The 27832-nt window shown below is 43.7% G+C and overlaps 2 protein-coding genes across 7 annotated transcripts in view; one reads left to right on the top strand and one right to left on the bottom strand.

Annotated features, from left to right (window-relative positions):
• The window catches only part of USP30 (ubiquitin specific peptidase 30), a 33694-nt gene extending 11664 nt beyond the window's left edge, over positions 1-22030 (top strand). Inside the window, exons 4-13 of the mRNA XM_025403694.1 lie at positions 1820-1923; positions 5876-5974; positions 6571-6616; positions 8001-8095; positions 15364-15423; positions 15943-16029; positions 16673-16753; positions 16853-17072; positions 18956-19076; positions 19680-22030. Coding sequence (XP_025259479.1) covers positions 1820-1923; positions 5876-5974; positions 6571-6616; positions 8001-8095; positions 15364-15423; positions 15943-16029; positions 16673-16753; positions 16853-17072; positions 18956-19076; positions 19680-19944 — 1178 coding nt within the window. The 3' untranslated portion in view covers positions 19945-22030. The remainder of the gene's footprint in view (positions 1-1819; positions 1924-5875; positions 5975-6570; positions 6617-8000; positions 8096-15363; positions 15424-15942; positions 16030-16672; positions 16754-16852; positions 17073-18955; positions 19077-19679) is intronic.
• Positions 22031-22195: 165 nt separating this feature from the next.
• On the bottom strand, positions 22196-27622 carry ALKBH2 (alkB homolog 2, alpha-ketoglutarate dependent dioxygenase). Of its 6 annotated transcripts, none has more exons than XM_025402047.1 (4): positions 27236-27622; positions 26504-26926; positions 24006-24204; positions 22196-22519 (listed from the first exon to the last, which is right to left on the bottom strand). In XM_025402047.1, the coding sequence occupies exons 2-4, from the start codon at positions 26781-26783 to the stop codon at positions 22213-22215; spliced, it is 786 nt and encodes a 261-aa protein (XP_025257832.1). In that variant the 5' UTR covers positions 26784-26926; positions 27236-27622; the 3' UTR covers positions 22196-22212. The 6 variants fall into 6 exon arrangements, with proteins under 6 accessions (XP_025257832.1, XP_025257834.1, XP_025257833.1 ...); XM_025402049.1 differs by having other exon boundaries at positions 26504-26784; positions 27339-27477; XM_025402048.1 differs by having other exon boundaries at positions 26504-26784; positions 27236-27477.
• Positions 27623-27832: the final 210 nt, after the last annotated feature.

The following is a 27832-nucleotide window of genomic DNA, read 5'->3' on the forward strand; positions in this document are numbered from 1 at the left end:
TTTGAGTGAAGAACAGGGAGTCTGGTTAATTTGTAACATCTCAACACAAAGGTCAGGAAGCAGCGGCCATGCGCCAGAGAAGAAAAGCAGCTGTGTTACTTGACTGTTTCCAGCACTCTTCTCCTTGGCATAATACATTTAGAAGGTCCTGAAATGTTATTTTCTTTTTACATCTATGACTGCTTTTGTGCTGCAATGGCAGAGTTGAGTAGTTGCAACAGAGACCATGTGGTCCACAAAACCTAAAATGTGGCCAGGCACAGGAACTCACACCTGTAATCCCAGCATGTTGCGAGGCCAAGGTGGGCAAATCACTTCACCCCAGAAATTCAAGACCAGCCTGGGCAACATGGTGAAACTCTGTCAGTACAAAAAATACAAAAATTAGCTGAGCACGAAGGCATGTGCCTGTAGTCCCAGCTGTTCAGAAGGCTGAGTTGGGAGGATTGCTTGGGCCCAGGAGGTCAAGGCTGCAGTGAGCCGAGATCACACCACTGCACCCTAGCCTGACAGAATAAGACCCTGTCTCAAAAAAAAAAAAAAAAAAAAAGCAAGCCTAAGATGTTTATTTTCTGGCCTTTTACAGAAAAAGTGCCAATCCTTGGTCTAGAAGTAATTATAATATAAATTCATAAGCCCATCAAACTTCTATTTTATTAGGCCTGATTCCACCTGTGATTGAAAAGTAAACCACTCGGCCAGTGCCGTGGCTCACACCTGTAATGTCAGCACTTTGAGAGGCTGAGGTGGGCGATCATGAGGTTAGGAGTTCAAGACCAGCCTGGCCAACATGGTGGAACCCCATCTCTACTAAAAATACAAAAATTAGTTGGGTGTGGTAGCATGTGCCTGTAATCCCCGCTACTTGGGAGGCTGAGGCAGGAGAATCGCTTGAACCCAGGAGGCGGAGGTTGCAGTGAGCTGAGATCATACCATTGCACTCCAGCCTGGGCTACAGAGTGAGACTCTGTTTCAAAAAAAAGTAAAAGTAAACCACTCAAAAGACGCTTTCAGGCTGCTGCATATAGCTTGATGCTTTGCCTTGAAAATCAGAAACTCAAATACAATCAAAGGCCTTGGGAAACAGCCCTGTGGAGAGGAGTGTGGCACCGAATATGGGGTTGGACTGGATGAATGTTGGTTGGGAACGGCCCTCCCAACCTGAGAGTTGTGAGTTAAAATCATTTTACTCAATAAGAACCTTGCAACAAATTTATATTGATGATAGTTTGAAGATAGAGGAATCAGTTACTTCATTTAAATGCTGCAGCCTCATGAAAAATTACATTCATTCAGTAAACTTAAGTGCCTAATAGAGTACTACGCATTGGGTAATGCTACAAAGAATGATGAAAAATACCTAATTCTAAGGTGAATCCTGCAGTCCTTAACTTTTTTTTCTTTTCTTTTTTTTTTTTTTTTTTGTTGAGACAGAGTCTCACTTTGTTGCCCAGGCTGGAGTGCAGTGGCACGATCTCTGCTCGCTGCAACCTCTGCCTCCCGGGTTCATGCCATTCTCCTGCCTCAGCCTCCTGAGTAGGTGGGACTATAAGCTCCCGCCACCACGCCCAGCTAATTTTTTTTTTTTTTTTTTTTTACTAGAGATGAGGTTTCACCATGTTAGCCAGGATGGTCTCGATCTCCTGACCTTGTGATCCGCCTGCCTTAGCCTCCCAAGGTGCTGGGAATACAGGCGTGAGCCACCGCGCCCGGCCTGCAGTCCTTAAATTTTTAATTAACTTTGATATGTTATACTGTGCAGGTTTTCTGGTTAGTTGTGATGCTGGTGAATTTAATGTCTTACCTTTTTTGTTTCCAGCCTTGTCCTGCCAAGAAGTTACTGATGATGAGGTCTTAGATGCAAGCTGCTTATTGGATGTCTTAAGAATGTACAGATGGCAGATCTCATCATTTGAAGAACAGGTGAGTACAACATTTGAACACGTTTAGCTTGGAGAATCCTTTCCCCTAGTGACTTGGGGTCTGACCTTGCAATTGCCTGGCCCCAGTGTACATTTCTGTGACATTTTAGACAGCTTTAGTGTTCTGGGACCAGAGTACTAACTTTGTTCCTGCTGTCATGATCAGAGGGGAGATACAGCTGTTTTTCACCCAGTAGATAGAAGGTTAGGGGGATGGGACATAAACACACAGTTGCCAAAGAGCAAAATCTTTTTAGTTCTTAAGTGACTTGGCACTCCAGTAAGTGATAGGGACACTTGGGTTCTTTAGAAAGAGGCAGGTGACTTTATCTTGGAGACTCAGAGGTTTAGGTAAGATTTTTCTGGACCACACCCTCAATTTAAAAAAAAAAATCAATCTTCGAAGCTTGGCTTAAAGTGGCCCGAAACCTCAAGCAGATGTCATATGCAATTCCAAGGCCGAATGCAGTCACTCCCACCTCCCTTTTCCACAACTACAGCTTTGCTGCCTTCTTTGGAACTTGGCCACCCTCCTCCCTGCCAGACCACTGTTACCAACAGCAAGTCTGAAGCAGAGGCCAAGAGAGTGAAGCTCTAGAGATGAAAAAATCTAGCCCCCAGTGGCATACAGCTGCATCCTCCACAGCCACACTTCCAAGATGGCCTTGTCCAGCTTCATGTAGGTGTTGTCTGCCGCCACTGTCCAGAGAAATGGGAGGCGGCATCTTGGACCTCCCAAAACTGTGGGGCTGACATGAGGGGCATTGAGGGACTTTTGAAAAGGGAAGTGGGGAGGCTGTGTAGCGCCCCTTATTTTTAAAGGTGTTCTCTTGTTTTTGCTTTATTCTGAAGCCACAGGTCACTTTTTAGACATGGTGCTGGTGGTATCTATACTTTCTTAAAATGTATCTCAGTTAATCCAATTGTATGTTGCAATGTTTTTCTATTTAGAAAATACTTCTAAAATCCTCCTCTGGTAACTGGAATTATTTATCTACATTTTACATTTCCCTAAACTGAGAGAATAACTTTGAGATTTAGTCACCAAGGACATCAGATAACTTTTTAAAAGTCCGACTTCTCCATCAAGGACTCACTTAGGTCCCAGTCCCTCCTTGGAAGTATTTTCGACATCTTCAGCCCACATCTAGGGCCCATGCCATGCTGTAGTCTGCAGGAGAAAGAGGTGGGCGCATCTGTCCAGTGGCCTTTTCCTGTTTGAAGGTACCCAGAGCATCCAGCATGGGCCTTGCCCACATCTGTATTATCAGCGATCCACTCAATCAGGAGCAGACTTTCCCTGATTATCAACCCATTTTCTTTGTCTAAAGCTAGAGCTTCAGAGGATGCATTGGGCCAAAGGCTTGCTTTATGCAAATTACCTGATTTTATTATCACAATAACCATGTAAGGAGTTTACTATTGTCCCCATTTTACAGATGGAAACACTGAGGCTCAGAGAAGTGGAATGATTTGCCCAGAATCATGCAGCTATTTAAGGGGCAGAGCCAAGATTTAAGACAGTGTGGTGCTCCAGTGCACATTCAAGCTCCCCCTCCTCTGCGGTGCTGTCCCTTTCCTCAAGGCCAAGTTGTTACATGGCTTACCCACGGGTTAAGTTATAGATCCACCTCCATCGTGTCTTGGATCTGCTTCAAGCCTGGGCCCACTTGAGCCTCACAGGAAGCGCTGATTCTCCTCCAGGTCCCCTGCTTCCTGTTCATCTATACAGGGCTGCAGCTCTGGTGTGCTGCTGGCTAACAGCTAGGCTGCCACACCTGGTCCCTCAGGGGTCAGAGCCTTGCCTTATTTATCTTTGAATCTCTACTTGCACTCTACAGCTGCAGTTTTATAGCCCAGGAGGGAATTCATTTATATAGGCAATAGGTATTTATTGAATTCATGCCTGGGGTGGGGCCTGTCGAGGGCAATGGAGTTGTAGCTGCAGACATGACCTGCAGGAGTTTTCCTGCTCACTTAGAGCTGGTATTCCGGTGGGGGATGAGGATAGCAGGCAGTGGTCAGTGCAGACAGTAAGCAGGGAATTTCAGGATATGCTAACAAGAAACTAGCTGGTGTGACATGGTGTGGGTAGGGGTGGGCAGGGGAGGAGGAGCCAAGCGACAGGGGAAGACTGCTCCAGGTAGGGAGGCTCCGCTTGGGAGGTGAGGTTTCAGTCGAGACCAGAAGTATAAAAGAGAGTGAAGTGTGTGGACACCTGGGTGCAGAGCATTCCAGACAGATGAAGAAGCTAGGGTGTAAGTCTGGAGATAGTTATAAAGCTGCCACCTGTGGAGAATGGCAGGGAGGCCAGGGTGGGGAGGGCTGCGGAGGAGAGGGGCTGGCGGAAGTTGGCGGGGAGCAGATTGTGCAGGGACTGGGAGGATGTGGGCAGTATCGGCTTCTATTGTGTGTGCAGCGGGGAGCCACTAGAGGGCTTTGAACTGGGGATTGGTTTGATCTGACTTGTTAAAAAAGGAAGACTGGAGGGGCAAGAATGCAAGCCGAGAGGAAACGTGGGAGGCCGCTGCAGTTATCCGGCCGAGATGGCGTGGCTCAGACTGGGGTTGAAGCAGGGGAGCTGAGAGTCCTTAGGAATTTAGGGCATATTTTGGAGGAGGGGCCTTTTTTCAGGATGGCTGCTGAATTGGCTGGGGGTGGGCTAGGGTTCAGAGGGGTAGAGGCAGCTTTGGATAGTTGGTTGGGGAGTATGCCCTGCAGAGGAGCTCTTTTGGCAGAGACCTGAAGGATAGGAGGTAGCTGTGCAAAGGTCTCAGCACAACCCGAAATGGGAATAAGCTGGATGTGTTCAAGGAACACAAAAGAGGCCAGGGGCCGGGACATTGTGAATGTTGGGGGCTTTGTAGGCCAGATAAGAATGGTAGGTTTTACTCTAGTAGAGGAAGCCATTGGAAAGCTAAAAGCAGAAGAGTAAAGCTGTCTGCCTTTTCAAGTATTGCTCTGGTGGCAGTGTGAGGGGACACCAAAGGAGAAGCAGAGGGCCTGTGTTGTGACCCCGTTACTCCTGGAAGAGTGAGGGATGGCTTGGGTTTTTGGGGAGAGGGCCGTTTGAGTTGATGTTCAAGAGTAGTCCCATGCCATTGGATCCAGCAATCCCGCTGCTGGGTACAAACCAAAAGAATTCAAACAAAGCAGGAACTCAGTAAGATATTTGTGTATTCAGGTTAATAGCAGCATATTTGCAATAGCCAAGGGGTAGGAGCAACCCAAGCGTTTATCAGCTGATAAATAGGTAAACAAAACTTTCATACAATGGAATATTATTCAGCCTTGAAAAGGAAGGAAATTCTGCAATATGCTACAACATGGGTGAGGCTTGAAGACATTATGCCAAGGAAAATAAGCCAGTCACAAAGACCAACACTGTATGATTCCACTTGTGTGAGGTTCCCAGAGTAATCAGATTCCTAGAGACAGAAAGAATGATGGGTGCCAGGGGTGGGGGAAGGGAAAATGGGGAATTAATGTTTAACAGGTATGGAGTTTCAGCTGGGGAAGATGAAAAAGTTCTGAAGATGGATGGCGGTGATGATTGCACAACATGAATGTACTTAATGCCACAGAATCATTCATGTTAAGATGATAAATGTTATGATATGTGTATTTTACCACAATTAGCAAAAAGCCTAATCTTTTGAAGTCGGAGCAGAGGTCAAGGCTGTCTCAGTGAAACAGAACTATCTCAGAGACTGCTGGCGTGAAGGCAGCTGCCTGGCTTTCTCTCCTGCTCTCTGCTCCTGGACCTCTTGCTTGAGGGTCTTCACTCGTGACAGTGTCTAGGACATAACTGTTTTCTTTAATGAGCTGGGCCTTGAGAAGGTAGAAAGCAAATTCTACCCACATTCACTGTAGGGCGTCTGCCTGAGGTGGGTAGTTCTGATCTTGCCCTTTCCTCATCCAGCCTCTCTAAAGAGTGCTTTGCCCTTTGACAGGATGCTCACGAATTATTCCATGTCATTACCTCGTCATTGGAAGATGAGCGAGACCGCCAGCCTCGGGTCACACATTTGTTTGATGTGCATTCCCTGGAGGTAAACGATTAATATTTCCAACACGTTCTGTGCAGCTTATGCATATTTGATAAGTATAGGAGAGGCAAGTGTAATCTTTGTACAACTTTAAACACAAAAGTAAGATTCAGTAAAAATCAGTGATAGGAATGAGGCCGGGGAGGGTCTTTAAACTACATGCTTTGCAGTTGGTGACTCTGATTAGGGATGTCAAGGCTCTTTCAAATGATTCATTGCTGCAATTTGTGTTGGCTTTGAGAAGAAAGAATGTGTTGTTTTTTCCTATTTAATACAGGGGAACAGGGGCCATAGGAATACTAAGTGACCCCTCATTTCCCTGTAACAGTATAAATATCGGAGGGAGTTGATAAAAGTTAAACAGTAAGGATGAAAATATTCTGGAGAGAAGAAATATGTTTCTATTGCATTTGATGAAAGAATATGCATAGTATCCAGCCAGATAGGCTAATTGAGGCTACCTTTAGAAACCTGAGCTTTGTTAAAAGTTGATTTTTAGTGGTGTAATCAGCATAGAAAGTTGTAAGGTTTAGGGGTGGGGTAAGGGTGGTAAAAGGGATTATAGCAGGGTTTTCAGTCTGTTTTTTTTTCCCCTACAGCAGCAGTCAGAAATAACTCCCAAACAAATTACCTGCCGCACAAGAGGTAGCCGTTTTCCATTGAAATATAATACATAAGATGTGGACTTTTAAGATATGATAATAATTTGCTTGTGTTAAAAATATTTTTTTCTGGTGACATACAGGCCAGCTTGAAGTGTGATGTGCTTGCAAAGTTGTATTTTGGAAATAGCTTTAAATAGATTCTCTTGGTGTTCCCTTGCACCCCAGCCCAGCTTACTTTTCTTGAAACTGGCTTATTTGTACTTCAAACAAGGGCTTTCTTTTTACCTTTTCAAATTGATCCTGGGAAGAACGTAATGAGCTGAATCTGTCGTGTCTTCAGCATTTCCAGTGCTGCCAAATTCTACTGCATGTTACCAAAGTCATCCTTAGGAGGAAATTGTTGTTTTCTAAGACTTAAGGCCAGGCGCGGTGGTTCACGCCTGTAATCCCAGCCTTCGGGAGGCCGAGGCGGGTGGATCACCTGAGATCAGGAGTTCAAGACCAGCCTGATCAACATGGAGAAACCTCGTCTCTACTAAAAATACAAAATTAGCCGAGCGTGGTGGCGCATGCCTGTTATCCCAGCTACTCTGGAGGCTGAGGCAGGAGAATTGCTTGAACCCAGGAGGCGGAGGTTGCGGTGAGCTGAGATCGTGCCATTGCACTCCAGCCTGGGCAACAGAGCAAGACTTCGTCTCAAAAAAAAAAAAAAAGACTTAAAAAATAAAATTAGCATATTAATTCCTTTGTGTAGTAATAGGAACAAGTATTTTTTGAGCCCATGCTGTTTACCAGGCTTTGCATTATCTCATTTAAGCCTCATAACAGCTCTACAAAGTTGATGGTACTGGAGTTAATGGGATAATAACTATCCCAATTTTCTGCACACTGAGGCTTGCAGAGATGAAAGGCATTCCCAGGTCAGGCAGCGAATAAGAAGCAGAGCCAGAGCTGATCCTTGGGCTGCCTGACTCCAGAGCCTGGGTTTCTCACTTACTTTCTTTCCATTGAACCCCACTCTAGCCAAAGAAAGGCCTAGTTATTCAGAACTTGCTTATTCTGATTATTTCAGAAGATTTTATCTCACTTTATGGAATGTTCACTGGTGGTATCCTTCTTTTGACATCTCAAACGTTTTAAGCATGTGTTTGTAAAAAGACTTTATTAAACACAAATTCTTTTTTAAAATGTGGCTCTACCCATTATACAGAAACCATATGTAAAGATAGATCTGTGTAAATTCTCCTATGAAGGAATGGGATGTCTTTTGTATGGAAGTCAATGAGGAAAGCTATTTCAATGTACTTTTCAAGAACATTTTTTCTCAAGAGGGAGTTTCTACGACATACTAGAAAGGAAGATGAATGTTGAGCTTGATGCCAAAGGGCTAAAAGTGACATATCAAAAAACTTTTTGCATTCCAGGGTCACCTCACCCCACATCCAATCACTGGAAGTCTCAACATCCTTTTCATGGAAGACTCACTAGTAATATGGTCTGCAAACACTGTGAACACCAGGTAAATACCAACACTTGTTATTTCTGGATGAGGTTTTCCAAAAGTTAGGATTCTTAAAAGGACCTAGAGAGTGGGCTGGCATCGGTCACTGGTGTTAGAGACTACCTAGCCTCTGCACACTAGTGGACTGACTACCCCACTTCGGTCAGTGTCAGCATGTCATTTGATCCTCAGATGGCATCTTCTGCTCCAAGGACAACAGACCCACTGTGGATTGGCAGGATCTCGAGTCCAGTGGTTGGGTCTTTGCTCATGGTGGACACAGTAGATTCTAGGGCTGGTTTTTTTCCCCTTTGCTTTTGAGGTTTTAAAATAATATTTTATTATGGAAAATTTCCAACATCATACAAAAATAGAGAATTGTACAACTGTCACCCCAATCCATTTTATTTTATTTTATTTTTTCACAGCCATTACTGACTCTGGGATCAGTCAACTTTATCACATTTTCATTGCCCCCTAAAAAAACTCCAGACTCATTAGCAGCCTCTCCCCATCCTTTCCATCCCCCTACCCCTTGTCAACCATGAATCTACCTCTGTCTCTATGGATTTGCATATTCCGGATACTTCATATAAATGGAATCATGTAATGTGTGGCTTTTTGTGTCTGGCTTCTTTCATTTAGCATAATATTTCCACGTTTCTTCCATATCGTGGCATGAATCAGTACTTTGTTCCTTTTATTACCAAATAATATTGCATTACATGGATCTACAACATTTTTTTTCCATTCATCAGTTGATGGGCATTTGGATTGTTAACACTTTTTGGCTATCATGAATAATGTTGCTGTGAACATATACATACAAGTTTTTGTGTGGACATATATTTTCACTTCAATTGGGTAATTGCTAGCTTATATGGTAACTCTTTTGTTTAACCTTTTGAGGAACTGCCAGACTGTTTTCCAAAGTGACTATGCCATTTTACATTCCCACCAGCAGTGTACAAGGGGTTCCAATTCTCCACAGCCTCACCCACATTTTGATGTCAGCCCACTCTCTAGGTCCTGTCTGACATTGTGGTTCTAGCCATCCTACTGAGTGCAAAGTAGTATCTAATTGTGGCTTTTCCCCCCAGCTTTATTGAGATCTAATCAGTAATAAAAATTGTATATATTTAGGGTATACAAAGTGATGATTTGATGTGTGTGTGTGTGCATGTGCACCTGTGCTTATATGTGGTTAGAACACTCTCAGTATATTTCAAGAATACAATACAGTATTATTAACTGTAGTCACCATGCTGTACGTTAACTCTCCAGAACTTATTCATCTTATAACGGAAGGTTTGCATCTTTGAGCAACATCTCCCCACCTCCCCAGCCCCGGCAGCCACCATGTACTCCGCTTCTGTGAGTTTGGCTTTTCTAGATTCCATGTAGGTATGAGATCAGGCAGTGTTTATCTATATCTGGCTTATTTCACATAGCAGATGGCCTCCAGTTTCATCTATGTTGTCACAGATGGTAGAACTTCCTTTTTGATGGCTGAATAATATTCCATTGTAAATGTATACCACATTTTCTCATTCATCTGTCTAGACGTTCCATATCTTCGCTATTGTGAATAATGCTACAGTGAACATTGTTTTGCAGATATATCTTTGAGATCCTGATTTCATTTGCTCTGGATATATACCTAGGAGTGGTATTGCTAGTTCATATAGTAGTTCTATTCTTAACTTTTTGAGGAACCTCCATACTGTTTTCCATTTACATTCCCACCAACAGTGTACAAGCGTTGTCTTCTCTCCACACCCTCGGCAACACTTGTTACATGCTGTCTTTTTTTTCCAGATGGAGTCTCGCTCTGCGGCACCCAAGCTAGAGTGCAGTGGTGCCATCTTGGCTCACTGCAACCTCCGCCTCCTGGGTTCAAGCAATTCTCCCACCCCAGTCTCCTAAGTAGCTGGGATTACAGGCACATGCCAACATGCCCAGCTAATCTTTTGTATTTTTAGTAGATATCGGGTTTCACCATATTGGCCAGGCTGGTCTTGAACTCCCAACCTCAGGTAATCCGCCTGTCTGGCCTCCAAAAGTACTGGGATTAAGGCATGAGCCACTGCACCTGACCACATGCTGTCTTTTTGGTAATAGCCATCCTAACAGGTGTGAGGTGATAGCTCTTTGTGGTTTTATTTGCATTTCCCTGATGATTAGTGATATTGAGTGCCTTTTCATATACCCGCTGGCCGTTTATATGTCTTTTTTTGGAAAGTGTCTATTCATGTCCTTTGTCCATTTTTTAATTATGTTACTTTGTTTTGTGTTGTTTTTTGCTGTTGGTTCATATGAGTTCCTTATAAACACTCTCTTAGTATATTTCAAGTATTCAGTTTTGGATATTAACCTCTTATCAGATATATGGTTTGCTAATATTTTCTTTTATTCCATATGTTGCCTTTTCATTTTGTTGATTTTTGATTGCTGTGTCATTGCGGTTCTGAGTGACATTACCTTGAAGACTAATATGTTGAATGGTCTTTTTAAAAATAAGGTTCGCATATTAAAAGATATGTAAGATATGTTAAGGAACTGTAATCTATAAGTTGACTATTCATCTCTTTTTTCCTTGCATTGCTTTGATACTATTGTAAATGGAATCAAAAAATTTATTTTCAAATTGTTTGCCACTAGTATATAGACATACAGCTGTTTATATTTTGACCTTCTATTTGAGATTTGTGTAAACATTCATTTATTCTAGAAGCTATAGAAGTTTTGTTATATGTTCCTTAGTATTCTCTGTGTATGTAAACAGTCATGTTGCTTATGAATGGAAATAGTTTTAGTTCTTCCTTTCCAATCCAGTATTTATTCCTTTTTTTTTTTTCTTTGCCTTATTATCCTGGCTAAGACTTCTGGTACAAAGTTAAATAAGAGTGATGATAGCAGACATCTTTGCTTTGTTTCAGATCTTCTGAAGCAAGTATTTGGTGTTTTATAATTAAGTATGATATTAGCTTTAGGTTTTAGTTTACCCCTTTATCATACTGAGAAACTTCCCTTCTGTTCCTAGTTTGCTGAGAATTTTTGTAATTAATAGTGATTGAATTTTGTCATTTTTTTCCTGCATCTATTGAGATGATCATAATTTATTTTATTATTTTATTCTGTTAACATGGTGAATTACAGTAATTCATTTTTCTAAGTTAAACCAGCCTTTCTGGGATAAACCGCACTTGATGGTAATGCTGTATTGTTTTTATATATTAGTGAATTTGATTTGCTAATATTTCCTAAAGGATATTAGTATCTATGTTTATGAGGAATATTGTTCTTACACTTTTCTTCTCTTGTGATGTCTTTGTCAGGCTTTGTTATAAGGATTATACTAGCCTCATAAAATAGGCTGGAAAATGTTCACTCCTCTGTTTACTGAAAGATTTTGTTTAATATTGGTATTATTTCTTGCTTGTTAAAATTTGTCTTTCTTTAGCTCTATTTCTGCTAATTTTTTAAAACTTTGTCATTGGATACAAGCGTATGTATTATGATGAGTTAACTCATCTTGTCATGATAAATTGTCCCTCTTCATTTCTGCTAAGACTCCTTGACTTGAAGTCTATTTGAGTGACTCATTTTTAATCTAGCTAATGTTTATTGGGTAATTTCTTTCTGTTATTTTCAGCCCTTTAAAGTGTGGCTTTGTGGACAGCATATAATGGGTCTTGCTTTTTTATCTAGCTTGACAGTCTTTTAGTTGGAATGCTTAGTCCATTTACATTCAGTTTAAGTATTGATGTGATTAGATTTCAGTCTGCCATTTTACCATTTATTTTCTGTTTGTCTTACATTTTTTCTTGTTCTTCTGTTCCCCCTTCACTGGCTTCTTTCAGTTTAATGGAATACTTTTTAGTATTCCGTTTTAATACCTTTGTTGGCCTTTTAGCTTTACTCTTGTGTGTTTGTGTGTGGGGGTGTGTGTGTGTGTGAGATTATGCAATTTTACCTTATCACATTCTGTTTAGAGTTAATATTATACTTCATCATGTAAAATCCTGGAATATTACAAAAATATAGTTCTGTTACCCAGCCTTTGTGCTATTATACATACATTATAAACCCCACAATACTGTGTCATAGTTTTTGCTTTAAAGAGTTATGTGTGTTTCATTTCATTTCCTTTGGATATATGCCCGGAAGTGGTATTGCTAGTTCATACAGTAGTTCTGTTCTTAACTTTTTGAAGAACCTCCTCCGTACGATTTTCCATGATAGCTGCACCAGCCAGGCGCTGTGGCTCACGTCTGTAATCCCAGCACTTTGGGAGGCTAAGGCGAGTGGATCACAAGGTCAGGAGTTCAAGACCAGCATGGCCAACATGGTGAAACCCCGTCTCTACTAAAATTACAAAACTTAGCCAGGCATGGTGGCGGGCGCCTGTAATCCCAGCTACTCCAGAGGCTGAGACAGGAGAATGGCTTGAACCTAGGAGGCCAAGGTTGTATTGAGCCAAGATCACTCCACTACACTTTAGTCCGGGCGACAGAGCGAGACTCAGTCTCAAAAAAAAAAAAAAAAAAAAAGGCTGCACCAATTTACATTGCCACCAGTAGTGTGTAAGAGTCACCTTCGCTTCTATTAATTAATTAATATAAAAAATATATTTACCTTTTTTCTTGTTCTCAGTCTTTCATGTAGATGAAAATCCATTTTATGTTTTTTTCCCTTTTGGCCTAAAAACATCCTTTCAACATTTGTTATAGGTGTACTGGTGATGGATACACTTAGATTTCATGTATATGAAAATGTTTTTGTCTTACCTTCATTTTTGAAGAATAGTACTTGCTGGATATAGAACTTTGGGTTGACAGTGTTGCCATTGTTTTGCTTTGGTTTATTTTAAATTCATCATTTTAAGGACATTTTTCTATTGTCTTCTGGCCTCCATTTTTTCAGTTAGTGTCATTTATATCATTCTTCTCTATGTAAAGTGTCATTTTTTTCTTCTGCTTATACTGCTTACAAAATTTTCTCTTTATTTTTGTTCATGCTGTGTATAGATGTGGTTTTCTTAGTATTTATCTTATTTATCTTGTTTGGGGTTGCTGAGTTTCTTAAATCTGTACTTTTTTTTTTTAACTAAATTTGAAAATTCTTGGCCATTATTTTTTCAACAAAGATTTTATGCCCATTTTTCACTTATTAGTTTACTTAATGTTGGCCCACAGGTCACTGAGGTCTTGTTCAATTTTCTTCAGTCTTTCTTCTGTGTGTTCTTTAAATTAGTTCATTTCTGTTATCTTCATGTTCACTGATTCTTTTCTCTCTTTTTTTCTTTTTTCTTTTTCTTTTTTTTTTTTTTTTTTTGAGACAGGGTCTTAGCTCTGTCATCCAGGCTGAATTGCAATAATGTGATCATAGCTCACTGCAGCCTCAACCTCCCAGGCTCAAGTTATCCTCCCACCTTAGCCCCCTGAGCAGCTGGGACTACAGGTGTGCACCACCACACCCAGCTAATTTTTTTTATTTTTTGTAGAGACAGGGTCTCACTGTATTGCTCAGGTTGGTCCCAAACTCCTGGGCTCAAGTGATCCTTCCACTTCAGCCTCCCAAAGTGTTGGGATTACAGGTGTGAGCCACCATACCTGGCCTGATTCTTTTTTCATCTCCAGTCTCTGTTTGCCTATGCAACAAATTTTTCATGGTAGTCACTGTTGTTTTTAGTTATAGAATTTCTATTGCCTTCTTTTTAATAGTTTCCATTGTTCTGAGATTCTCAATTTGTTCATTCACTGTCACTGTATATTTTCCTTTACATCCTTGAGCATATTTATGATGCATCTGTGAGGTCCTTGTGTGCTGACTTCTTTGTATTTTATGTTTAGTAATTTTTTATTGTATACTTAACATCATAGTAGAGACATAGAGAGTAGGGATTCTGTTACATTTCTATGAAGAAAAATTAATTTTCTTCTGGCCTGCAGTTAACCTGGCTGGGCTCAAACTCAACTCTGTCTCCCCTACATTGGGTGGCAAAACCTCTGCTCAGTTTTTTTAGCTTCCAGCTGCTACTTTTTGCCAGGCTCCCTGGAGTTTCCCCCGTGCACGTGTGGTTCAGGGATCAGCCCTGGAATTGAACAGAGTTTAGGTATAAACTTTGGGGCTCATCCCCTCTGTGTCTCCTTTCTTCCTGGCATTTACCCTGGTCTCTCCACCAGCCCTGATTCTTGAACTCTGTCATCTGACTACTCAATCCTGTAGGATGCTGCTTTTTGCCACCCAGCACCGCATCAACCAGGAAAAAAAGCCACAAACACACAAATCTCGCCCACAGAGTTCTGTTTTTCCAAGAGTTGATTTCTTTTCCATTTCTGCCTGCTTTTGGTAGCTCTCTGTTCATTCAAACCGTTTTGTTTTGTTCCAAACTTTACAATTGTTATCTCAAGGAGGGTTAATCTACCCAAGCGCCTCTGCCATCACTAAAAGCAGGCACTGTCTCACCCTACTTCGTCGTCTGCTTTTTTGCAATGAATAATCTAATGTGAACATCTTTGCACATGATCATACGTTCTTCTACATTTTGTTTAACATACTGTTTCATTCTGTGGACATGCTATATAATTTATTAAACCATTCGCTAAAACTTTCAACTACAGTCATGTGCTCTATGATGATGTTTTGGTCAATGACAAACCACATATATGATGGTGGTCCCGTAAGATTATAATACTTTATTTGTACGGTACTTTTTCTATGTTTAGATGCACAAATCCTGCCCACTGTGTTACAGTTGCTTACAGCATTCAGTACGGTAACATGTTGTACAGGTTGGTAGCCTAGGAGCAGTAGCTAGACCATATGGCCTAGGTGTGTAGTAGGATGCACCATCTAGGTTTTGTAAGTGCGCTCTGTGATGTTTACACAATGATGACATCACCTAAGGATGCATTTCTCAGACTGTATCCCCATTGTTAAGTAATGCTGACTGTATTCAAATTTTTTGCTATTATAAATAATATTGATGAATATCCTTGTAGTTATGCCCATGGTTATTTCCTTAAAATAAAATCCCAAAATTATTTCTGGCCCAGGTATTTAATCTTTCAGTTGTTCCAAGCGATTCTTTAGTATTATTGTACCTCTTATGTGTACAAGGTTGTTTTAATAGAATTTGATTCTAACTAAGTACATTATATTTTACTATGTTAATGTTGGGCATCTCAATATTAAACTGTTTCATAGTCACATATCTTCCATCTTTAAAACTTTGAACTAAGCCTAAATCTTTTCTGGATTTTCTGCAATATTTGTTTCAGAGTCCTGTTCGATTTGATACCTTTGATAGCCTTTCACTAAGTATTCCAGCCGCCACATGGGTATGTACTGATTTATGGTTTATTTGGAGTCTGTTTCAGAGACATTTCAATCTGAAAGGGTTTTGAGGCATTTTATGTGGCTCAGGTACTATGTGTAATTCAGATACATGGTTGAACCCCATGTTAACTCAGATACATGGTTGGTTGAACCCCATGTTAACTTTAATATGTGGCATGATTATGGGAGGGAGGATAATGAATGGTTTTTCTTTTGCTCCAGAAATTTTGGCTTTTTGAATACACACACACAGACATTAACCTCAAATTCAAAGATACCTAAAACAGCATGGAAGTCCACAAGTTCGTGCAGTTACATCCTCATGCTCTAGAATCTGTCCATAATAGCAGTCTGGGGAGCTTTGAGTCCCATGTTTGTCCAGGAAACATCCAGTTGTGACTATAAAACTTTATTGCCTGCATACATCAAAATAAAGTTCTGGTCTTCACACTGCCATCTGCTAACAGTTTCAGTATAGCTGTCCTTTGAATTGTAGTAATTTTCTTCTTCTCATGCTGTAGGGTCACCCATTGACCCTGGACCACTGCCTTCACCACTTCATCTCATCAGAATCAGTGCGGGATGTTGTGTGTGACAACTGTACAAAGGTATGCATTGAACCCCAAATGTCATTCCCAGCTGGTCTGTGTGTGCTGATGTAGCACCTCTCACACCACTGACCCTGAGCTCTTCTGACTGTACCCAGTGGGTCTTTTCAGCCACTTCTACTTCTCCCTAACTTGCTTTGGACATTGGCCGCTCATGGACCAAATCTCTTTCTCAGATGAGTTTTGTTTCATGCACAGTGTTTAAAGAATAAACTGTCACGCTGAGATGAGAAATGCCCTCTCCAGTTTGCTGCAGTTGCTTCCAGTCCCATTTGTTTTGCACCCTTTCTTTTAACCTGTGCTACCTGCCTGACTCCCCTAAGTAACTGAGTTTTCCCCTCTGACTCAAGAGGAACTGTATGGAACAGAATTTTTGAAGACAGAGAACAATTAATAGATGACATGCCAGTGTCAGAGCATCAATGTTCGCTCTTCACGTTCTCTTCCCTCCACTGTTTCTGTTATTTAATGACTAAGAGAGATCAGGGAAAACAATTCACAAATAACTGGGCAGCTGAATTCATTTCAGCAGGTAGCAGTCAAGTGCCAACTGTGTGCCGCTATAAACACCACTGTTGTCTGCAGCACTCCAAAGCTGTCCTATTTTAGGCATTTCTGCAGAGAAATGTTTCTTTTATTTCAGATTGAAGCCAAGGGAACGTTGAATGGGGAAAAGGTGGAACATCAGAGGACCACTTTTGTTAAACAGTTAAAACTAGGGAAGGTGAGCCCACACCACACACCCTGTTGGTTTTGTTTTGAGGACTCCGTGTGTCCTGCCACTGAAACAACTCAGTTCTCCCGGTTTCTCTTCCACCCGCAGCTCCCTCAGTGTCTGTGCATCCACCTACAGCGGCTGAGCTGGTCCAGTCACGGCACGCCTCTGAAGCGGCACGAGCACGTGCAGTTCAATGAGTTCCTGATGATGGACATTTACAAGTACCACCTCCTTGGACATAAACCTAGTCAACACAACCCTAAACTGAACAAGAACCCAGGGCCTACACTGGAGCTGCAGGATGGTCCGGGAGCCCCCACGCCAGGTGTGTGCACGAGGAGCCGATGCAGCAGGAATTTTCAGCACAGAGAAAAGCAGTTTGGCGTCACCACCTTCTGGGTCCCTTATGACATGAGCACAAGGCTTGTACAATGGTTGCTTAAACTCTTGAGAACAGCAGGATTGGGGGTGGAAGAGGGAAGATTTCTTAGAAGAGGTTAAAATTATGTAGCAGAGAGATGTATGGTTTTTGAAACCATATTACAGATGAAAAAGTACAGAGAGAAACGCTTAAAATTGCAGCCTTGTCTTCTGATCTTTCCACTAAATGATATAATCATTGGCTCATATCATTTCAGTGAATTTTTTTTTCTTTTTTTGGTCGTGTCATTTCCTGTCAGTACAGGAAATGTGGGGAGGACATGTCCTGGCTAAAGATCACCAAACCTCTTCTGGGGGCTGAAGTGACTTCTGTACTGAATTATGTATCTGATTCCATTACTGCCCTCAGCTGAGGTCTCAGTTAAGCCAGGTAGCTATTATCACCCCTGGTCTTACTGATGAGAACGTGGAGGCTCCATGGGGTTGAATGATTGGTCCAAGGGCAAACACCGCACGGGAGAACTGGCCCTAGAATGCCATGTTGGTCCATTTTCTAAAGGTGTCTCTAGTGACACACTGAGCTCTTTAGAGTTAGACATGAGGAAAACCCACTCACTTGAAGGGCTCTCAGCCTGAACTCACCACCTGCCTGCCGCCCCCAGTTAGGTCAGGATCGTCTCACACCCCATACTTTCCTATTTAGGGTCCCTTAGTCCTTTTGTTCTTTTTGTGACCACAGTTGCATGGCCCGACACCTCATCATGTCAGGAAGATTGTGTTTTCCTCTTTCTCATCAAGTCACTAAATTAACATTGAAAAGAGATGAGGTAGGGGACAGACTCAGGTTCAGCCCTTAGCCCTGGTTTTAAATCAAAGACCTCTGCACCCCACCTTCCCCCTCTCCTGGGCTGGGGTGCAGGTTTACTAATGTTGGGAGCATGCTGGCTATGGTTAAAGATGCCAGCAGTAGGGCCAGTCGTGGTGGCTCACACCTGTAGTCCCAGCAGTTTGGGAGATTGAGGTGGAAGGATTGCTTGAACCCAGATGTTTGAGGCTGCAGTGAGCTCTGATCACGCCACTGTGCTCCAGCCTGGGCAACAGAGCAAGATCCTGTCTTAAAAAAAAAAAAAGTCATCAGTAAACTACTTGGTATGTAACGGCCCCCAAAAATGACACTTGAAAGGAAAAGACATGTAAATATGGCCTTAATTATCTTATGTATACCCATAAACATGTATTAATGCTGTTACATGTTGGTATTCCTTAGAAGCTGACAGAATTAAAGAAAATAGAATGCTTAGATCAGTGGTTCTCAACTTGGAGGAGTTTTGCCGCCCGAGGGACATTGGGCAATGTCTGGTAACAGTTTTGGTTGTCACTGCTAGGGGAGGGGTGCTACTGGGTAAAGGCCAGGGATGCTGTTCAACATCCTCTGATGCCCAGGACAGGCCCCGCAACAAAGAATGATCCAGCCAAAACCGTCTGGTGCCATGTTGAGAAACTTTGGTTTAGGTCAAAAGCCAGTAAATTAGCTACTGATTAACTTTGATACATGCCATTAGCAAACAGGGCTAGGAGCTCAAAGACCCCAGGCTAGCCATAAAGCTGGAGCTAGATACACTTGTCCTATTTGGCATTAAGACAGATTATCCCTATTTGAGATTAAGGATAAAGGGCAGATTATTTTATGAATCTATATAATACCAAATGAAATATATTTTTTTCTTTGTAGCATTATGGGGAGTTAACTTTCAAGGTAATCAAAACCAGGCTTTGTTTACAGAGCCACTGCTTATTTTCTTTGACTCGGGCCTTTTTCTCTTGCAGTTCTGAATCAGCCAGGGGCCCCCAAAACACAGAATTTTATGAATGGCGCCTGCTCCCCATCTTTATTACCAACACTGTCTGCACCGATGCCCTTCCCTCTCCCGGTTGTTCCCGACTACAGGTGAGCTGCCCTTTACAGGCCCCATCTTAGAGCTACCACTACTCTTAGCTTCGAAAATTAGCTTTTCACAGAAATGAATTCAGGAATATGTAGAGGTTTATTTTTCATTTTAAGGTGAAGTTTCATGATTATACATTCTTATTTATTTTTGTTCAAAATGGAAATAACTTTTAAACTAAGAATTTTTAAAGTACATAAAATTTACATATGCATATGTATGTGTATATATATGTGTGTATGTATAAAATATAAAGAAAATATAAAATTTGGGATACCACCTAGAGATAGCCAATTAAACATTTAGGGTCACGCACTCTATAAAGTCATATGTGGGTATGTGAACACACATACATACAGTATACATAAACACATACACTCATTTGATACAAACATACACATATATACAATATACATATACTCATAGAATGTACATCTTGCCATGTCAGTAAATACAGATCTGTATCTTAATAGTTGTGTAGCATTCGGTGGTATGGACTTACTATTGTATTGATCCCCTATTTAACATTAGGATTCTTTCATTTTTGCCTATAAAGTCTTTTTTGTTAAAATTGTAAACCCCTGACATGTGTTCCTATCGTTCAGCTCCTCCACGTACCTCTTCCGGCTGATGGCAGTTGTCGTCCACCATGGAGACATGCACTCTGGACACTTTGTCACTTACCGACGGTCCCCACCTTCGGCCAGGAACCCTCTCTCAACCAGCAACCAGTGGCTGTGGGTCTCCGATGACACTGTCCGCAAGGCCAGCCTGCAGGAGGTCCTGTCCTCCAGCGCCTACCTGTTGTTCTATGAGCGCGTCCTTTCCAGGATGCAACACCAGAGCCAGGAGTACAAGTCTGAAGAATGACTTCGCCCTCCTGCAAGGCTAGAGCTGATGGCACTGTCTTCACACTGTCCGGGAAAAAAGTAAAACTGTACTGTTGTGTGCAAGCAGCCGCACTGGAGCCTTCCAGCTTTCCGGTGTGTTCTGAGAGCAGGCTCCACCTGGGAGCCAGCCCCAATTCATACCAAATCAGGCTCCCTGAACAGCTCTGTTCATGTGTGTAGAAGGTACTGTTGTATTAAGAAAGCATTCATGATGTCTGGAGTGTCTTTTTACTCATCTGATACAGGTCATTAAAAGAATGCAGATTCTTGAAGCCACCGTTTTCATATTGTAATGTTAGGTGTTCTCAGAGGGGAAGCACCTTTGTGTAATCAGCGTTTCCACCCAGATCTTTTATTTTTAATAAGCAGGCCCATAAAAATTGTTGACAAGAATTAATGAAATTATTAAAGGCAACAATTTAGAAGAAAAAGTGCCTTTCACTTTCGATTGCTTTTATAGGACATCCATTCTGAAATATTCCCTCCAGGCTACTCAAAAGGATAGCGAGAGAACAGGTGAAAGATGCCTAAAGAACACTTTCCTTTTTCTATGCCTTTTCTAATCTTCCAGTTCTTTCTATGGAGTAAAGGCTCATCTGCCAAATCTGCCCCCCTGGGGAAACTCTTTCACTACTTTGTCGGTTATAAGTGAAAAGCTTACTTGTTGCTTTTATCTTTTGTATATTGGACTGAGATGTAATTACACTGTATTATAAAACTCTGTGAATAGCCAGACCTGAGCTATATCTTTGCAACACCTGATTCCTCTGCTCTGTGGAAAACTCTTTCTTACACAAGGATCCACTGTAAATGGTTACTTTCATCTGTTTATTTATTGCCCATACAGAGCTCTTAAGGTTTACAGGTAGGAACTTGGGGCTGTATAAAAAGACAATCCCTGCCCTGAGTTGACAGCGGGCTTAGGAAGGAAGGGCTGACCTTGGGGCTGCAGTCTCTCTGAACCTCAGTTTCCTCATTTGTGAAGGGTTAGATTTGATGACACCAAAGTTCAGCCCTTTTCACGAAAAGAAGAAAGCAGCTTTTGACTTTTTAAAAACATGTAACTACAGGTGGCATCTAGTATTGTATGTTGCTCTAGGTTCATATTCTGAATTTATTCATTTCCAGTAGCCTGATACAAAAAGTATATATTGAGCACTTTCTTCCCTTTTTGGGTAAGTCTCTGAATGCAGCCCAGGGCCACAGGAATTTTGATGACACAGTAGTACCTGTTTTAAGCTAGATTTTTAATTAAAAAAAATAGATCCAAATTCAAACCGACTCATCAGAGGTAAGACTGGAATCAGACCTATCCAAAAGGTCATCTGAGGTTAGGCTAAGACCTGTGCTTCCTCTGCTGGGGGCGAGCTGGAGGACACACCAAACGGTGCCTTGGCAGCAGCTCACCGTGCAGGAAGCCCAGATGGTCACTCTTCTACTGGGCCCAGGCTGCACCCTGAGGACTCAGTAACTCTCACTGTCCACAGAATATACTGTACAGGCTCTCCAGGCTCTGGGCGTTGGGGTGCAAGGGGCAGCTTGAACTGTACGGTCCGTCCTGCACTCACCCGATGCAGACCTTGGCTTTGATGTTGAAATGAACACACTTGTTTTACCCAAGTCTGGTGGAACAAATGCCCAAATCATGTGACCTTAAAGTGTACTGCAAAGCTGTAGCTTTAAGTAATTGCTGTTCTGCCACTGCTTACTTTTTGAAATCTACCATTAAAGAAAGATGGAGAAAAGCGGCTGAGCCTTGGAACGTACAGCTATAAGCAGATCTCTCTTTGGTGAGAGGCCAGGGTTTGAGCCAAGGCTATAAATGTGAACAATACCTGTGCAAAGCCTTTTAACCTGACTTCTTCATTTTGTAAATTATTATGCATTAAGCAGCAGCCCAATAATCTGATTTCTAGTTTTAAGTTATTTTCAAAGTAAGTAGCTTCTCTTGGGGAAGATCTAAGTTAAACTAGTGGTTTTGCCGTAATAACTGCTGACTTATGTATTTGCTAAAGGTACTTTTGTATCTGCTGTGTATTATAGCAATAAAATCATCATTTTGTTAGGAAAACAGTCACCTGGTGTAATGCACTGATCTGTTACAAACATCGTCTTTCTGAATTCTGCACTGTTACATAACAAGTCCTGTGCTTTAAACCTTTCTGTGTTCCCTGTTGGTAAGGGAAACACCAGCTCCCTCTTAGAGTCCAGAGGGAAAGATAAAAGAGAAAAACCGTTAAAAACGTTTTTATTTTTTAGTAAGCAAAATTTTACGAAAAGTCAGATTGACCCGTGGAGCCAGAACCTTCTTTCTCACGGGAAGACTGTGGTACCAGTGTGTGTTGGTCGGGTGGTTCATCATGAGCAAGCTCCCATGGGCCAGCGGCAGCCTGACCACCGCCACCCTCCGGGAGGGGCTTTTCCCACGGGAATCCTTATGCCGGAAGACAAAGTCTCTGCAGGCACCAAAGGAGACAGAGGCGATGGGGCTCCCAGGGGCCAGTTCTCTTTCATCATCTCGGTGCTCCCCGATGTGGTCACAGCCATCTTTATACCTGCAATGAGAAAACAAGCACAGTGCATAAAAACCACCCTCTCCTGAAACTCACCAGCACAGCCAGCCCTCGTTTCCTCACAGTGTGAAATGGCGCTCTGTGCACGGCTGTTCCTGCTGTTGTTTCTGCGAGGGCTGGAGGTCCACAGCAGGCTCTAAGATAAGCCAACCCTGAAGGGGTCTGTTGACCTATTTGTTCATGTGACTTATTTATTATTTACTTATTTTTGAGAGGGTCTCGCTCTGTCACCCAGGCTGGAGTGCAGTGGCACAATCATAGCTCACTGCAGCCTTGGCCTCCCGGGCTCAGGTGATTCTCCCACTTCAGCCTCCCAAGTAGCTGGGACTACAGGTATGTACCACCCCACCTAATTTTTTTTCTTTTGTAGAAATGTTTTCACCATATTACCCAGGCTGGTCTTGAACTCGGGCTCAAGCAATTCACTCTCCTCAGCCTCCTAAAGTGTTGGGATTACAGGCATGAGCGACCACACCCGGCCAGTTCATGTGCTTTAAAACTGGAGACATCCAAAGCCAAAATCATGTCTTACTGTAGTTCCCGTGGCCAGTCTATGTAAACCTTTATCACATGATTTCACCCTGCACTTAAAGGCCATACTCGGCCCAGCCTGGCCTCTGCCCACCTCTGAGTTCATGTCATCCCCTTCTTTCCCTCATTCACTGCTTTCTGGCCATCCTGCAGGATTTTTGCTTGACAGACACTCCAGAGTCCCTCTGCTCTCCCTCCAGATGTCTGTGGCTGGCACTCTCCATTTAGTTATCAGCTCAAACACACTGCCTCAGCCCTCCTCTAACCACCCCATCTAAAGTGACCTTCCCTTAAACCCACCCAGGGTTCTCCGCCAGGGTGATTCTGCCCCAGGGGACAGGTATTGGGGGATGGGGGACACTACTTGCATCTAGTGGATGGAGGCCAGGGATGTGCTCAGCATCCCACAAGGCACAGGTCAGCCCCAAACAACGAATGACTGGGCCCAAAATGTCCACAGTGCTGCCACTGAGAAACCTGGCCCTAATCGCAAACCTCTCAGCCATTCTCAGTCAAATCGGCCTGTTTAATTTTTCGCAAGATGGTTATCACTGTCTGAAATTGTCTAGGGTCAGGCATAGTGGTTCACGCCTGCAATTCCAGACTTTGGGAGGCCGAGGTGGGAGGATCGCTTGAGTCCAGGAGTTTCAGACTAAACCTGGGCAACATAGAAAGACCCTGTCTCAAAAAAAAAAAAAAAAAAAACAGAAGAAATTGTCTCATTCAGCTGTTTGTTCAGGAGTTAATAACCTCTCACTTCCTCCTCTGGGATGAGCTCCAGGAAGACCGAGCGCTGGCACTGTTCCACTCCTAGAGCCCCGGTGTACTAAGAAATGATTTGTACCAATGAACCAAATAGGGTGGAACCCTAAACACTTCCTTTTGGAGGAGACAGAAGACTTGTAACACTGAGTCCACTAAACAGACAGGGTGTCACCTGTTGATGAGCACAAAGTTGAAGGTCTGTCCAGTCACCCCAGAGACGCGATCCCGGATGCGCTCTAGAACTGGGATCCAGGGCTTTGGAGACAGCGTGAGGCCTGAAAATGTGTAGGTCAGCCCAGCGTCGCCGTACGTTGCCTGCTTCCTGGGCACACTGTGCCACTTCCCAAATACCTGGACCCTGGTCAGCGCCCCTGTGCAGAGGAAACATGGCAGTTCCTTTCCACTCGACTCCCCTCTAGAAATCCAGATGGCCCCCCAACTGCCACCATCAGAAATCCAGTGCCCCACATACATGCTCCCTGGGTATTCAAGATTGAAAGGGAAGTAAGGAATAACATTTCCCTGTCATTCCACGCAATTTAAACCCCTCCTCAATCATCATTTTGGCTTGCCCCAAATTTTCTTTTTTTTTGTTTTCCTTTCTTTGAGACAGGGTCTCCCTGTGTCACCCAGGCTGGAGTGCAGTGGCACAATCTCAGCTCACTGCAACCTCCACCTCCTGTGCTCCAGTGATCCTCCCGCCTCTGCTTCCTGAATAGCTGAGACGACAGAGGTGTGCCACCATGCCCGGCTAGCTTTTTTGTAAGCTCACTGCAACCTCCACCTCCAGGGCTCCAGCAGTCCCCCTGCCTCAGTCTCCTGAGTAGCTGGGACCACGGGGGCACGCCACCATGCACGGCTAACTTTTTTTGTATTTTTTTGTAGACACAGAGTTTTACCATGTTGCCTAGACTGGTCTTGAACTCCTGGGCTCAAGTGGTCCGCTTGCCTCAGTCTCCCAAAGTGCTGGGATTACAGGTGTGCACCACTGCACCAAGCCAATTGCCCCAAATGTTCATGTAAGAACAATGACTCTTGTCCTACAAGGAGAGAAACATGGCCCTGGGCCATTTTTTTAGTGAACATTGTAACTTAACTGCCTTAACTATAGTAAAGGGAGAATAAAGAGGCTGAAAGTGGAGCACGATAACGTTAGTTTACAGGCTAGGATGGCTTTGTCAACTGTAGGGACTAAGGGCGTGTAACCCCATGAAAGATGGGGCTCACACGGCTAGGGTCTCTTGTGGGCATTTCTTTTTTTAAAGAGACGGCGAGCCAGGCGTGCTGGCTCATGCTTGCAATCCCAGCACTTTGGGAGGCCGAGGCGAGGATCACTCAAGGCCAGGAGTTCAATTAACAGCCTGGGTAACACAGTGAGACCTATGGATAATTTAAAAATTATCCAGGCTTGGTGGTGTACATCTGTGGTCCCAGCTGCTTAGGATGCTGAAGTGGGAGAATCACTTGAACCCAGGCGGATGAGGCTGCAGTGAGCCAGGATTGTGTCCCAGCCCTCCAGCCTGGGTGACAGAGTGAAACCCTGTCTCAAAACATAAAATAATAAAGCGATGAGGGGGTCTCACTATGTTGCCCAGGCTGGACTTGAACTCCTGGCCTCAAGTGATCCTCCCACCTCAGCCTCTAGAGTAGCTGGGATTACAGGTGTGTGCCACCATGCTTGGCCTGTGGGCTTTCGTTTTTTGTTTTGTTTTGAGACACAGTCTCACTCTGTTGCCCAGGTTGGAGTGCAGTGGTATGATCTCGGCTCACTGCAACCTCTGCCTTCCGGGTTCAAATGATTCTCCTGCCTCAGCCTCTCGAGTAGCTGGGATTACAGGCATGCACCATCACGCACAGCTAATTTTTTTTTTTTTTGTATTTTAGTAGAGATGGGGTTTCACCATGTTGGCCAAGCTGGTCTCAAACTCCTGACCTCAAGTGATTCACCCATCTCAGGCTCCCAAAGTGCTGGGATTACAGGCATGAGCCACCGCACCTGGCCTCCTGTGGGCTTTTCTATGCCTCTCTGCCAGATCCTTGTGTCCTCATTACAGGATAGAGCTGTGGTTCTCAACGTGTGCTCCCCAGACCAGCGGCACCAGCAGCACCTGGAATCTCCTTAGAAACTAAACTAAACCACAGGGGTAGGGCTCAGCAATCCAAGCCCTGCCAACACCAAGTCCACCGGGTGGCTCTGAGAACCACTGGTGTGGAGAAATTACCTGGTTATTTGCCATCTCTCCTATAAGACCAGTGATTCTCAAACTCTTTCTGCCCATGAGAATCACCTGGAAGCTTTTTAAACACACAAGTGGTCAGCCTGTCCTCGGAGCGATTCTGACTGAAGTGCTCTGCAGTGGAACCCAGCACGTTTATTTACTTTGTTTTGTAAAGTTTCCCAGAAGATGCTCATCAGTAGCCAAGTGGAGACTTACTCAAGTCATCTGTCAGCTTCTAGTGGACAAGCAATCCAGTTTTTTTTTCAAGTTTATGTCCTACGCACCTAAGGGGCTTAGCCTAGAGGTGCTCAGAGAATATTGGATGAATCCATTAGCGAACCCATCAGTAAATAATGGATCCTGAGTTCAGATTTCTCCAAACGTAAGATCATTAACTGCACCAAACAAGTCCTCAGTGCGCGCGCGCGCACACACACACACACCCGCTTACCTGTAAAATACTCTACTTCTTTCTCCAACTCTTGGAAAATCTCATCTGCCTCAGCTTTAGCAAAGAGGACCGTGTAACTGCAGTCCAGGCCCTCAGCCCGAATGTGCCGCCAGCTGGGGCCTGCTGAGTGTCCTCCATTCCCCGGGGCCTCTCTCCTGGGCCTCTTCCTTGTGCTTTCTTTGTCTCCTCCCAACACAGCTGGCTCTTCTCCAGTCGGCTCTTGCTTCTCCCGCTTCCTCAAAAGGCCCCCTTGAACCCCTTTCACCAGGAATCTGTCCATCCTGTCCCCACAGGAAAAAAGGGACGTCAGTGGCGAGGCCAAGACAGACTGCTCAAGTTCTGTCCCCAGTGTAAAAATCTGTTTGTCCAGGGGGTCTCACAGCAACATTTCTAGTTTCACATTTTCAAGTTTAAAACCACGTCCTAAAAATGAAGCAGAAGATGTTAAAGCCGGAAGGGACCCTAGGGACAATCTGATCCAGGGTCTCCCACGTCCACCTGTGCATCAAAATCAGCTGGCTAGCCTGCAAAAACCCAGAGGTCTGCACTCCACGCCCGAGCACCTGAATTTTTAAAGAACTACCTCCTGGGAATTCGCATGCCACAGCTAAACTTAGAAACTACAACCCAAACCCTCATTTTGCAGAAGGGGAAATTGTTGCCCACAGAGGGGAAGGGGTTTGCCCAAAGTCAACTGTCCACCCCTTTAGGGAGGAGGGACCCGTAACTGACCTCGCTGCCCCCCACCACTGTTAAAATAGATCAGTCTAGTGATGCTCAAGTGGATACGATTCAGAAACGAGACGCAAAGAGGTTAAACACGGGTAAACCGCACGCCAAATTCTTGTATCACTGCAACACATGCGTAGGGTGGGGGTGGCAAGAATGCTCCAGAATCTCAGCTCCGGCGCTGCTCTGAATCCCGCAGGCAACCCGGGGGCCCTGGGGGTGGGAAAGACGCGCCCCCGCGAATCAGTCGCGTCACTTCCGGAGCACGCTGGAACTACTGCCGGCAAGGGCGCAAAGCGAGCAGCCGGGCGGCCCTCTGGTGCCACCTGCCGGCCCTCCCCGTGCGTGGCAAGCACTACCGCTTTCCAGTTGATCATCTGTTCGGCCACTGTTGAGGATCACGGCTGGGGTCAGAAGCGTGGCTTGGTGTTACTTCTCACTGGGGGTTACTTTGGTGTCCGGAAAGGGCGTTGGGCCACCAGTATATTGTCGCGAGTGGGAGCAGAAGTTCTGTAGTCGGATATCGTGGCTTCTGTTTCTGTCTCCTCTGCCCTGGCTGTATGGCCTTCCACAGATCACTTAACCTCTCTGGGGTTAAGC

The sequence above is a fragment of the Theropithecus gelada genome, chromosome 11, assembly GCF_003255815.1.
Source record: "Theropithecus gelada isolate Dixy chromosome 11, Tgel_1.0, whole genome shotgun sequence".
Classification (NCBI taxonomy): Eukaryota; Metazoa; Chordata; class Mammalia; order Primates; family Cercopithecidae; genus Theropithecus; species Theropithecus gelada.

What these genes read in the sequence shown, in the direction of transcription:
- ALKBH2 (XM_025402047.1), bottom strand. Translation starts at nt 26,783, where the DNA reads ATGGACAGATTCCTGGTGAAAGGGGTTCAAGGGGGCCTTTTGAGGAAG. An exon ending in AGAAGTAGAGTATTTTACAG is followed by an intron (nt 24,205 to 26,503) that starts GTAAGCGGGTGT and finishes TCCTCTGCACAG; the next exon opens with GGGCGCTGACCAGGGTCCAG. An exon ending in AACTTTGTGCTCATCAACAG is followed by an intron (nt 22,520 to 24,005) that starts GTGACACCCTGT and finishes TTCTCATTGCAG; the next exon opens with GTATAAAGATGGCTGTGACC.